At 50.9% G+C, this 13,030-nt stretch overlaps 3 protein-coding genes across 3 annotated transcripts; 1 reads left to right on the top strand and 2 right to left on the bottom strand.

Annotated features, from left to right (window-relative positions):
• Positions 1-774: 774 nt before the first annotated feature.
• On the bottom strand, positions 775-2,295 carry EPUS_02189 (uncharacterized protein; the record flags this gene model as incomplete). Its single annotated transcript, XM_007803956.1, has 1 exon — positions 775-2,295. One exon carries the CDS (start codon positions 2,293-2,295, stop codon positions 775-777), a length of 1,521 nt encoding a protein of 506 aa, XP_007802147.1.
• A 4,613-nt stretch (positions 2,296-6,908) lies between these two features.
• Positions 6,909-9,946, bottom strand: EPUS_02188 (uncharacterized protein; the record flags this gene model as incomplete). The annotated part of the gene is made up of 3 exons (XM_007803955.1): positions 6,909-7,000; positions 7,052-7,237; positions 7,288-9,946. 3 exons carry the CDS (start codon positions 9,944-9,946, stop codon positions 6,909-6,911), a joined length of 2,937 nt encoding a protein of 978 aa, XP_007802146.1.
• A 710-nt stretch (positions 9,947-10,656) lies between these two features.
• EPUS_02187 (uncharacterized protein) lies at positions 10,657-12,429 on the top strand (the record flags this gene model as incomplete). The annotated part of the gene is made up of 1 exon (XM_007803954.1): positions 10,657-12,429. One exon carries the CDS (start codon positions 10,657-10,659, stop codon positions 12,427-12,429), a length of 1,773 nt encoding a protein of 590 aa, XP_007802145.1.
• Between the last annotated feature and the right edge of the window lie 601 nt (positions 12,430-13,030).

Here is a 13,030-nt window from a genome sequence, read left to right as displayed (position 1 = left end):
CGATATGTGCGCATTACTCTATATCCGCCACGTTCATTACTGTATATGATATCTTATCCACCATCCGCTGACCTGGGTGTAGAGAGACAACTCGCTCTATTCCCCGTCACATATTCTATACAAATAAAACCAAAGACACACCCCGATGCTTCCTCACGTGTTCAGTGCTTCTCTCTTCATATCTAAATATAGTTCCGGTATTGTTACGTCAGATTTCACGAAAGAAAAAAAAGCAACCGGCGACGTCTTCTTCGTTCCTGTCCTGATGAGCCACCCCCTTTGCTCCCGCTAGTTACCACGGACTATGAGCTTTTGATGGTGTCGGAGTTGTTGCTAGATATGGCTTCGAATCTGAGTTCCTGGTAAAGCTTGACACGCTTTAAAAACGAAGACCGGGGAGACAGGCGGATTTTGTTGGAGAGCCAGTCTTGCTGGGCCTTCGGCGTGGCGTGCCAGTCTCACATTCCTAGCTCATTTGTGGAAGAAGCAGAGTGCTATCGCTCGTTTTCTCGGCTAGAGTGTGTTGCATACTGCTTTCATGACCCGAGAATGGCAGTTAAGAAGGCAGGTGCTTGCAATGCGAGGACAGCCGCATGCTGGCTTTGCTTGGTTGGTGGGCCTTCCCGCCGGCGCTGCAGATTGCTCTCGAATGAATGGACCAGACCATTCCCGTTTCCGTTGCGGCAGGCCCTGCTGGGCATAGCCATTGAGACACACTGCGCACGGAGCAGGCAGCCCTTGATACCACGGTTCAAGCACCGATCTTTCCCACTCTCACACCTTGACCTTGAACTTCGCGCCCGCCTTAGCCACCCGAGCAGCAACAAGCGTAGCTACACCCGCCACCATCGACGAGCCGGCGAAGATCTGCGCATATACATATCTGCCTCCAGCCAGGGAGATCAACGCGCCCGCAATCGGTGGTCCGGTCAAGACGGCAAAACTGACCACGCTGAACACCATACCCATGCGCACGCCTGCTCTTTTCGGATCACTGGTCAAACTCGTCAAGGTCGCTGGAAAGAGCGACTGAATCCCCGCGGCAAAGATACCGTACGCGATGGCGAAGGCCCACAGCCCGGCCACAGAATGAACCGCGACCCAGCAATAGAGCAGCAGACAGGAGATAGCGGCGAAAGGGATAATGGCGTTGAGCGGTCCGATGCTCTTGTCAGCGTAGTAATTTGGTATCAGCCGGCCGAGCAACCCAACGCCGTTCATCACCAGAAGAAGCTGGATCGCCGTACTCTGCGAGACACCTAATTCATCTCTGCCAAAACTGCCGACGAAGTAAAAGCCAATGTATATGCCCCAGAAGATGAAGAACATGGCGAAGCTGAATAGCGCGTAAGGTCTCTCGCGGAAAGCAGACCATTCGACGATGGGACCGGATCTCCGTGGTGGCAGGCGTGGTTGGAGAAAGACAGCGCAGAGGACCATGGTGGACAACATGACGAAGCCGATCGCGCGTACCGTCCATGCGAATCCCACACGAGGGAGCAGTCGTTCGGCCATTGCGGGGAAGACAAGCCCCCCGGTCGCGGAGCCCGATGCACAGAACCCAATCGCCAATGAGCGGTTCTTGAGGAAATACACACTCGCCAACGACATGCTCGGTACGAACACCAGCCCGTTCCCCATTCCGGTGCAGATCCCCTGCGCGAGGAAGAGTTGCCAGTACTGTGTGCATACGCTCGTGGTGAACACGCCGACCAGCTGCAGCGCCGAGCCGGCGATGAAGCTCGCTTCGAAGAAGCCCGCGTCGGTGGCGCGGCCGGAGAAGGCGCCGATGAAGAAGAGGAGGAAGATCTGGAAGGACCCGATCCATGGGACGGCGCTGGGGGACAGGAACAGGGTCGAAGTGTAGTAGGTTTGGAAGAGGCCGAAGGAGTTGACGTAGCCCCACGTGTTGAAGATGACGAGGTGCACGAGGATGGCTTGGGTCCAGGCTTGGACGCCGCCGTCGGGAGGGGGGCCCGGGTCGGTTCCGGTGTCTTTGGTGCGGACGAGAGAAAGGGTGTGGGAGAGAGTGGTGAGAGGGCCTCCGTTGGTGCTGTTGAGTTGAGGGGGGTCTTTGATGGGGAGAGCATGCAGGGATGGAGCGCGATATGAGCTTCCTTGTCGTTCTATGTCGATGTCGATATCGAAGTCGGTGTCGAAGCTATGGTCGTGGTCGTGGTCACGGTCACACTCGCACTCGGACTCTTTCTTGGCCATGGCGGGCAAAGACATGATCGTTGAGGCGAGTGAGGAGTCATCCGAAGGGGAAGGGTCTTGATGATCATTCTCCTCCATATTGGACAGTTTCTCGAACCAGGCCAAGTGTGGCCAACCCAACCGCAGTCGGGAAGAGGAAGGCTCAAGGTAAACCGGGTACAAAGACAGATCGACATCACTATGTATATACACCCGATCTCATCTCGTCACATCGCACTAACGTAGCACGTCTCCTCATAGCATGGTGGGGAAAATGTAAAGCAAGGGCGCGCCCATGCCATGCCGGGCCTACGTGCCACGCCACGTACAAGATAAAGCAACAAGTAACGGCGAAAGCGAATCAAGTGGTTGAAAACTGCGATGATAAGAAAAATCCAATGGGGCATTTTTGGGGGTTTGACCGGCCATGCTGAAAAAAGTGACTGGTGAGTTGGAGAAATGGTGAACCATGACCCCATCGTCCCCACAACGGGTGATGAGTTCATTGCTTCTACCCAAAGCTTCTCCAATTTCTTTTTCGTCCACTTGCTTGGTCATGATCACTGGTTGGTAGTTGGAGACTTCAAGCTCCTCCGTAGGTGGGAGAGTGGGGAATTGAGGACAGAGATATTGCCCACTGCCGAGAAGGTTATCACCGGTAGATATTAGAGTAGAACCAGATCAGCGCTCAATTGATATCTGTGGTCCCCACTCAGAGAGCCTTAGAACTTTTTTTCAGATAGATTAGAGCTTTAGCATCAATAATTTTCAGCTTTATAAGAATTCATAATGATGTGAGGTGCATGCAGGTCGTTAAATGTCTTCGGTTTTGATTGGATGATGCAGTGGTGTAACTCGGGGGTTGGGCAGTGCATCTCCGGGTGCTCTTTAGAGTACGTTAGATACTTTTAAAGGATAACGATAACTTCCCTGGGACCCGAGTTAAGGGCGATAATAAGTGTAAACAGTAAAAACAGCGATTAAGCATCAAGCGAGAAGTTAATTCTTTGGGTTCGCCTGGTCCCAATCTCACAGAGACTATTTTTGAGCTTTATGAAGCAGCGATTGAATATTCGGCCTCCGGGCCTTATCCTCCATATGGTGGGGCAGACAGTTTGGTACGTTAGTGTACCCGCGACTTAGCGTTAAAATTCTGCTGCAGTCTTGGCAAGGGGAACATCAAAATTTTTAAAATCTCACCAAAATTGGATTCTCAGAAAGGAAGTGTGCCTATTTAGTTGATATAAGGGAAAGAGCGGTTGGCGAAAGTCTCATAATCTCTGTCACATGGCTCCGGCCTTCGGGCCAAGGGTGACGCCGCCTGGAGCTGCGCGGTTCGAGCGGGAGTTGTGGTGAGCACTCACCCTCGGTTTCTAGGGAATCAGCCTTTCCCGCCTGCCACCTCCATCTGTTACAGCTCCAACATATGAGCAGCATGGCCGACCCTGAGCTCTGTCTGAGACTTCTGGGCTGGTAGATAATGCTTGCGGAGGCGTAAGAGGAGGAGGACGACATCCTTCAGCAGCTAAGCTACCCGCAACTGAGGATCAAATTCTGTGTTTCTCTCCTCGACAGGGAAGACGAGTTTCTCGACCTTGTGCCTTCCACCTGGCATATCACCTCCTTGATTGATTTGGAGTGGGCTTGTTCTCTCCCAGTTGAGATGCAGCAACTGCCGTACTGGATGACAGGGCAGGACGTGGATAACTTGACCGGAAACGAGCTTGAAGGGTTTGGTCTTGTGCGCGATGAGTTCATGACGATATAACTAGAAAAGGAGCAGTTCGGAAGAGAAAGGTTTGGCCGGGCGCAAATGATGCAGAGAAGCTGGCAACTCGGATGGTTCTGGTACTTCCACGCGCTTGCCTCTACGAAAGGCTTCTATAATCTTTATCTGCAACATATCCAACCACGTTTTTGCGAGGACTTGCCGTACGAGGAGGCTTCATCGTTCTGGCATCAGGACGCAGAATAGATCTTGAGTCGAAGCTAGACCATAGACAAGAGTATCTGAGAAGCCTGGATGAGGCAGCGATTCCTCAGCATGAAGGCACTGAGGCCGAGAGCGAACAAAACGATGTGTAGCTGACGAATGTGCTCCCATCAAGATCATCTCTCTATTGTGAACTCACCGCCCAGCTCAAGTGATTGACCAAAAACCAATCGTCAAAATCGACCTCCCCAAGTGCCTGTTTCGTTTCTTGACCTGATCAGTTGCTGTTTTAACCTGATCTTTGACTGAGCCGGCCTGAGCTGTGGCTATGTCGTCCTTTATTCAGCTTTCACATGCTGAGCAGGTGGCTAGGCCAAGTCTGATCATAGAGTTTGGTCTCTTGCTAGCCGGGAGGGTCTGTTTCTGGAAATTCCTCTTATGATATTGCTGGGCTTGGACTCCAGAAGCTGGGGCTGGAGTTTTTGTTTAGGGCTTCCAGTAATAGACTCAAGAGGAGGCATTTTCGTTGTCTCTACGGTCCGGACGTAGGGCACGACTCGCACAACGTTTATATAGCCATTTGACCACCTAAATAGTCTACGCGCAACTCCATCTATCTTGTTTCAAGTATTAGCCAAAAGCAGTAACAACTGATGGATGACCCTGTGTAGATTTGAAAATGTTAGGGCAATGGGCCAAAAAGTGCATAATATGTGGTAGCCTAACTAAGTTAGTTTTCATTTAGTGATGAATTACGTCAATCCTGCACTTGACTTGACCAGTCATGAGCGCTTCAAGCAACTTGAGCACCTGGCTATTATTACCGGAAGAGTTTCTACACGTCCATGTACACACAATAAAACAACGAAGAAAACAGAAAACAATATTGCCAAAAACTTGTGTGGAACGACACCTGCAGGATTCGAACCTACGTGGGCGAACCCACTGCCTCAACTTTCTTCTTGTGTGAAGACTAGCAGGGCAGCGCCTTAACCACTCGGCCAAAGTGTCAGTTCAGATAATATGTGTCTAGTTATTTAATTTATATTGTACACCGATAAATCCTACGATATTTTGGGACGGTCTTTATGGATCGAAATTTGCCAGCTACAGCAACTTCACTACCTTTCCCTCTCATATAAATTCAGATAGTACGTTTTCGATACAACCTGGCCCAGACGAGGCGTTTCATATTCGACTAGTTCCTGCGATTAGCAACTAGCTGCAGGATAGAATGATGTCGGTCTACTCCGTACCATCCACCGGAAAATGGCAATGCATTAGATTCTGGCGATTTTGGTTCGAGCATTCCAAGGCCGCGGAACAGTACCAGAAGCTTTCGTGTGCTGGGCGACTTGATCTTGCCTTCACCCTCCACATGCGACCTGGTCCCAAGAACACGAGCGATTAGTGATTGTTCTTCGGTCACATCTTGTTGGACCAGAAGGACCGCGGCCCTCGGAGGACCACACATCTCGATAGGATGCATGTCCAGGATCTTTTGAGCAAGGCGAATAGTCCGAATGAAGAGGCAGCACTGTCAAACTCGCAGGAATCTCCACACCCATTCAGAATCTCTAGCACGCTTTTGAACTCTTAAAATAAAAGAGGCCAAGTCTAGAAAGACCTGAGCTTGAATCCATCACATAGAGACGACGTTTCAATCCCTCAGGGTCGCTCAGCTCTGGGCTCATGCACCACCTGAACCAACCCGCATAGTTCTACTTTGACCCGTGTGAATGCAGAAACCGCCGACACATCATTTGCCTGTATCGCAATGCTGATGGGAAATGCTTTCAAAAAGGTAAGTCCTTGGTTATTGATGACCACCATCGAAGATCCATCAAACCTGAAAGCTACGTGGAGGGTGCTGCTGTTTGCCTGCCATCCACAGCGGCTCTATTATGAGCCCATAAGTAGTGGCCTCGCTCAACCGCAGGATCCGATCAGCTTGACAGCTACCAAGATAGCCCAAGATGGAACGCCGTGTACCAAGGATCATGTTCGGAACAAGAAGTGAAAGGATGGATCTAACTTATGGCAACAGATTGAAATTGACGCGCTAAGTATGGCTTTCCGTCAACCTTCGACACTCGTCATACTGTGGCCAAAGCGAACAGCTGCGGAGACCATGTTCTGGCGGTCGCTCGATTCGAAAGTCAATCAATAGAGACATGCTGTCACCGGTTCAACTCACGACGCGACGACGACCATGACTCGAGATGGTCGACGAAATGACCTGGCTTCTACACTGCTAGACAAAGAGCTTGTCGTCGTTGCAATGGCAAATTGAGAACCAGGAAACCTGTAAACGCATAGATTGCGTGGTTCCATGGAAGACTCGGGAGTATGCGACGAGAAAGTGTCGCTCAGAAGAACTACAGAATCGTCAACCCGCCGGAAAGGGCGAAGAACTTTGGACAATTTGCATGCACATTTGCAACTGTAAAATAATTTAACAAATTAATCAAGACGTGAATATGAATCGAGATCCTACAGGACCTCTAGGAGTCTTTCTTAGGTTATAAGTTTGTAAGAAAAGTAAGTTTCTTCCTTTTTTTGTAACAGATAATAAAGGATTTACGAGTCTTTTTGAAATGATGAATTTCAAAGTTGTTTCTTAGGGGGAAGTTTCTAATCTAAAAATGTATCTACTGATTGGTTCTAATTCCATCTCTCATCCACCTCTCTCTCTCTTCGCTTCCTCTCCTGAAGACTTTTGTTGATTCATCGTCGTCTTGTCCGTTCTCATCATCCCGGTCTGTGCGTGTTCCTCTCTCTACTTTTCGTCCTTTCCTTCCAATTTCGGCAAGCTTTCCTTGTCCGTGCCCTTGGGAGGGGTAGCTTCTTTCGGGGGCATTGTCGATAGATCTGTCAATGTCAGAGATTCATTCACACATCTGCCTGCTTTCGATGAAATACCTCGAAAGGTTCTGTCCAAGATCTGGTCGTCTTCATCAGCGGCGATGAGAGATGTGATTGCTGCGATGACATCCCGCGGCTCCAACAGGTGCCATGATGCCAACGTCTTTTTCGAACTGGCTCCGACAGTGACAGCAAAAACCTGGTCTTTCGGCAGGTTGGATCTTAATAGCGCACGGAACATATCTAGAAGCAGCGTTAGCAGGAATCATCTCAAGACTCTTTTTCTTCCATACCTTCGTCGGTAAAGTCGTCTCCCGCACAGAAAACGAAATCCGGCGGCCTTCCCTCCTCCGTACCGTACTCACTAACGAGACGGGTGGCAATGTATCCTTTGTTGACAAATTGAGGCCTCACCTCCAGGTTTGCTTTACCGGACATGACCTCGACATCGAATTTCTTGGCCACGCTATCCTCCAGGTCTTTCTTACATTGCTCTGCGTGGAATTTGCCCAAATCCGGGTCGGCTCGTCGATAGTGCCATGTCAACGCAACCCGCTTGCGCTCAATGAACGAACCAGGCGTGATGTCCGTGTATCGCTGATACGTTCTCATAACCTCCGTCTGCCACTTCATGTCGGTCTTTTCGGTGAGATTCTCCCACACCTCGCTCCGTGGCGGCCGAACAAAGCATCCATGTTCTGCACTCAGGCCCAGTTCTGGAATGTGTCCCATCCAATCATCAAGAAATTGTTGATCTCGTCCGCTAATAAGCCATACTGCGTTCTTTGGGTTCTGCGCCAGCGATTTTATGGTGCGCAGAACCTTATCCGAAGGAATAGCAGCCGTGGGATCTTTGACGATGGGGGTGAGTGTGCCGTCGTAGTCAAACATGAACAGGCGTCGCTTTGCTTTGAAGTACTGCGGTCTTAACACATGGCGGTCCAGCGCAGGGGTCAGAGTATTCTGGTTGTTTGATGCCAGGTTCGTCAAGAGACGTTTAAGAAAGCTGTTACTCCATCGTGATACTGGATGCGTCGTGACTTGCTCGTACAGCTTTCTTTGTGACATATAGCGATCTTTGGGTGACATCTCGAGGGCGTCTTTGATAACATCCGCAACACCCACAAGGTTCCATGGGTTGATGTGGATCGCATGACGGAGACTTCCAGCAGTGCCCGAGAACTCGGACAAAATTAGAGGTCCATGGTGGTCTTTCTGACAGAGCACATACTCGAGACTTGTAGTATTCATGCCATCACGTACGCTTGTGATCAGGCCAACGTCGGCGATTCGTAAAAGGGCAAAATATTCTTGCTTTGATAGATATTGAGGATAGTGCTGCACAGGAGAGTGACTGAGTGAGCCGTACTGGCCGTTGATCTTGGAGACCAAGTCAGAGATTTTGTGCTCGATCTTGTGCTGCGGATCTTCTTGCTCTTCCTCGACGCTGGTTGGGCTGGTGACCTGGATGAGAACAACCTTGTCTCTCCATGCAGGATAGCGTTCTAAGAAGATCTCAAAAGCCATCAATTTCTGCGCAACACCTCTGACTGTGTCCAAGCGATCGCGACCGACAATAATCTTCTTGTCACCATACATTTGTCTGATGGCTGAAATGGTCTTGTCAATGGATGGATCGTTGAACGCAGCCTTTTGCACTGCCTCCACATTGATTCCAATAGGAAACACGTCGATGGCAACGTGGGCACCATAGGCATCTACACCAGCTGAACTAGACTCAAAGCCCAGTATGCGCTCGCAGCAAGACGAGAAGTGACGTGAATAGCTGAAGGACTGAAAAGCGATCATGGTGGCGCCCAGACATCCTTCTAGTACCTCCTTTCGCTTTGGCAAGCACCTGAGATATTCACTGCTAGGGAAGGGAATATGCAGAAAGAAACCCACGTACACATTAGGTATCCTCTGGCGTAGCATGTGTGGCAGTAGCATTAGATGGTAATCATGTACCCAAACGATATCACCCGCTCGGTAGACTTCGAGTATGCGATCAGCGAACAGTTGATTCATGCGAACGTAGTCGATCCACCACCTTCGCTCCGCCCGGCCGTCGTTCGGGGCGTGCTGTCTGTAATGGAACAAGGTGTAAAGTTCGTGCTCTGCATACATCCTCCACCGATTCTGGTCTTTCAGATACAGATCAGACTTAGCGTCTTCCGGAGTGTCCGAAAGCCAGACAGGCATTATCAGTCCGTTCTTGTCTCGGCGCAGCAATGATTCCAGACGTTGACGATCTTTCTTGGTTACGTTGATGCCATCGCCAGACGGATTGCCTTGAGAATTGGATTGTGAAAAGACTGGATTCGATGCCGAGCCTTTGCTCAGCGGCTTTGAAATGCTTTGCCATGATCCGCCAGTGTCGGTCCGCTTCAGTGTTCCGTCCCGCTCTGTCGAGGCAGGCGTATCTGGTTGTACAGGAGACTCCGGGAGGGGTTGGATCTCACCTGTCCAACCAAGAAGTGTGTGTTTCCATGGTGTTTTAGGGGACGAGAGATATGTGAATGAGTCGAAGAGAGCCGAAGTACCACGGCGTGATTGAAGATCCCATCCACCGTCGGCTGTCAAGCCAACTTTATACGGGATACAGAAGGTAGCACTGATGACGTTCCCGGTCAATTCAAGGCTTGGATATTGTTCCCGCGGATCAAAGTCGAAGGATTCGCTTTGCGAGTGACCAATCAGACTCATACGCCGGAGCAGCTCTGCTGGGCTTCTAGCACCTTTAGCAGCTATAGCTACCGGATCATCCAATCCCTCCGGCTCTGCGACAACAGAAATGGCGGCCGGCCTGGGCGCAAAGTAAGAAGTGGTATTGCATTGTGTTGTGTCAGGATTGTCATATGCAGATGCGCCAGGGACAGACACATCCGGTGTAACTGCGTTACTTAATACCGAGTAGTGCCGGGCTGGATTCTTATCTCTTGAGTTAGTCATACTGTGCGGCGACTGTGTCGACTGGGAGTTGTCCGTTTTGTGAGTGCAGAGATAAGGATGTACCGAAGAGGCGTGAAGTAGCAATCGACGCGGGAGGTGATGCTCTCTAAGGTGATGCCTCTAAGGTGATGCTGCCTAGGGTGTCGACCTTGCCGGCGAAGGTACGACGACGTAATTACCTCAACCAATGCACCGGAGCAACCAGGGACGAGAGATGCCGATAAGGCGGAAGGGCAGGTGCTGCTAGACAACGAAACCACCTTCTGTGCCGCTCACCCTATGCCTCAATAGCAACACGCTCCTTTGAGAATGCAGATGCCAATTGTACAAACTAACTCAAGGCGGGCACAGAGCCCTGAAAGCAATTCTGGCTTTTCTCTGCATGGACATCATTTGAAGTCGCGATGACAATGATCACGAGGCAGAGACTCAGTAGTCACACACGAGAAGGTCCAGGAGGACGGAAATGCAGCATAGAGCGAAGTTAGCCGGTTGTCACCAGAGAAGTTTCGTGATTCCACTGCTGCTGAGTCCTCCGATCCCAAGCACTGCACTACAGCAGACAGTGGCCTGCAGCGACTCCGATTGGCTGTTACAGGAGAGCGCAGCTCGGTCCGGATCAATATTATTCCCACGTATTCAGGCCAGGGAAACATTCTCCTGCATACACCATCGACGAGATACTCCCTTTAGTCTATTCTCTATGCTAGATGCCACCGGTGGAGCTCCCTGCAGCAGGAACCAGACAATTCTGGGTTGAATTACGACGCCAATGGCGGCTACCGTTCGCAATCCTTGCTAGCAATGATTCCTGTCTGCTCCCTCAAAGCTCTGCTACCTACCCCTACTTCCTTAAACATTGGTCATCGCACAGAAGTAGCCATTCGAGCGTACAATCCTCGCCGTCCAGCATCAAAGCAGAACCCTGGGTCGTGCCTGAAAGCCTTTCGGCAACGCTTGAAGCCCACCGCGATGCCAACCGCGCACCTCCAATCCGCAAGACAGCACGTACTGTCAAGAGCGGACGAGAAGCCGCAAGACTTGTCTTAGCTCTTAGACAGAAGAAGGAGGAGAAGAAGCTGAAGGATGAGGCAACCCATGCAGCGCGCGGGAGAGAGGAGGAGCCTGCGCAGGACCCTGACGGCGGGTTGGGAACAGAGCACAAAAACAAGCCAAAGGGCAACAACTCTGTCGAGATAGAATACCAAGCTTTCAGCCAAATGCCCAAAAAGGAATGGAAACTGCCAAAATCTGATATTCCTCTCCGAGGAAAGAGACCATGGATGGCTCATCTCGATCCAGTGGGCAAGAGTACCAGATATGTCTACGACTACCTTACGGCGGAGATCTTAGCATTCGAGAGATACATGGAGCCAACCGCATCGGAGAAAGCCGCAGTGGAGAAGGCTTTGATTGATGTCCGGCGAAGCATCGAAGCTGTCGATCCTGCCATTAAGACATTTGTGATAGGCTCCCGAGGCACCGGGCTGGCAATGGCTCTTTCCGATATCGATCTTAATCTCCAGCATCCAAACGTGGTGGGTATCGGAGCTAAAGGCGCGCCTGTCCTGTGCTACAGTGATCCGCTGGTACGAAAGCAAGTAATTGGCCTACTTGGTCAGGTCAGACGCAGCGTCAGGAAGAGAGGCGGCCCGAAACCTGCTTTCGACAAAACTGCCCTGATCGAAGCCAAGGTCCCGATCGTTACCGCCCAGCACAACAAGACAGGTCTAGACGTCCAGATACAATGCACGACCGACAGTTTCGTGAGCATGGAACTGGTAAAAGACTATATGCAAGAATACCCTACTCTTCGTCCTCTCTTCCTCGTACTAAGGCAGGTACTCAAGATGCGCGGCCTAGGAGACCCTCGAAGCTACGGCATCGGCTCGTACCCACTGATCATCATGATCGTCGCGGCGCTGAGATTCAGCAGCTTACGCTTCGATCGTTTAGATGCTGGAAGACAGCTGCTTTACTTCTTCGACTTCTACTCCAAAATAGATTGCAGAACCACCGGTATCTCAGTCGAACCCGCCGAACTCTTCTCCAAACTCTCTGCCAGTAACCAAACCAGGCTATCCTCCAGGCAACATCTCATCAGAGATATAACAATTGACAATATAGCCACTACCGGAGCTGATGAGACTTATATTGACCCTACCATTAACCGCAAAAGAATCGAATTGGTCGACCCCCAGCGCCCATATCTTATGTGTCTTCAAGACCCTGCCAACGCAGTAAACGATCTTGGTAGGCAGGTTGTAGCTATCCAGCATGTCAGAGCCACCTTTGCAACGCTCACAAAAAAGATGAAGGTCTCAATGGAGCTCTTCAACCCGTCCGTAAACCACAACGCAACCTTCTCAATTCTGGACCCGTGTTTGGCTGCGAATTATGATTGTTTTGAGCAAAGGAGAAAACGCCTGCAAGAGGTTGGAAGAACTTTGACGGTGTCACCCGTGGTTGCAGAATACCTCTGAGCAATTTAGCGCGTATGTTTTCTATTGCATGGCTGCTTAGCGGGCCGTTGGTCGGTTTGACGGGAGGAAATTTCGGATCTTTTCTGTAGACAGCGGCTCTGTCACATGGAGGATTCGAGAGATGCTCTGAGCTTCCAGACCCATCCCCAATGTATAGAGGTAATCATGATACCCCAGCTGCTCTATCCTCTCACGCCTTCTTGACCCCCCAAAAGAGCCAATCCCCTACATGCATTGCCATGTTGAACCCACCCACCGTAGCCACCAGCCACAGCACCAACCACGCGACCAACGGCGTCAACAGCCACTCCGTATGATGCAAGAAATGCAGTGAATTATAGCCCAGGAAGATAATCACCGTCCAATACACATACGCAGCGAGGTAGAGCGTGTTGGCGAAGAAGGTCGAGGCCAGGTTCCGGTGCGCCAGGGCGGGCATGAAGAGGAACTGAACCACATACAACAGCACGTAGACGGGGAAGAAGGCGCGGATGCCGACGTCGAAGCTGTAGCCGAACTCCAGGGGTTCGCTTCCCGCGGGGCCGTTGGCAGTGTTGGCCGGGGGCGGAGGGGCAAAGAGACCCTGCTGTCGGCGGCGGAT

This window comes from Endocarpon pusillum (genome assembly GCF_000464535.1).
Source record: "Endocarpon pusillum Z07020 unplaced genomic scaffold scaffold2749, whole genome shotgun sequence".
In the NCBI taxonomy this organism is placed as follows: domain Eukaryota; kingdom Fungi; phylum Ascomycota; class Eurotiomycetes; order Verrucariales; family Verrucariaceae; genus Endocarpon; species Endocarpon pusillum.
This window is presented reverse-complemented; position numbering and strand designations above follow the sequence as displayed.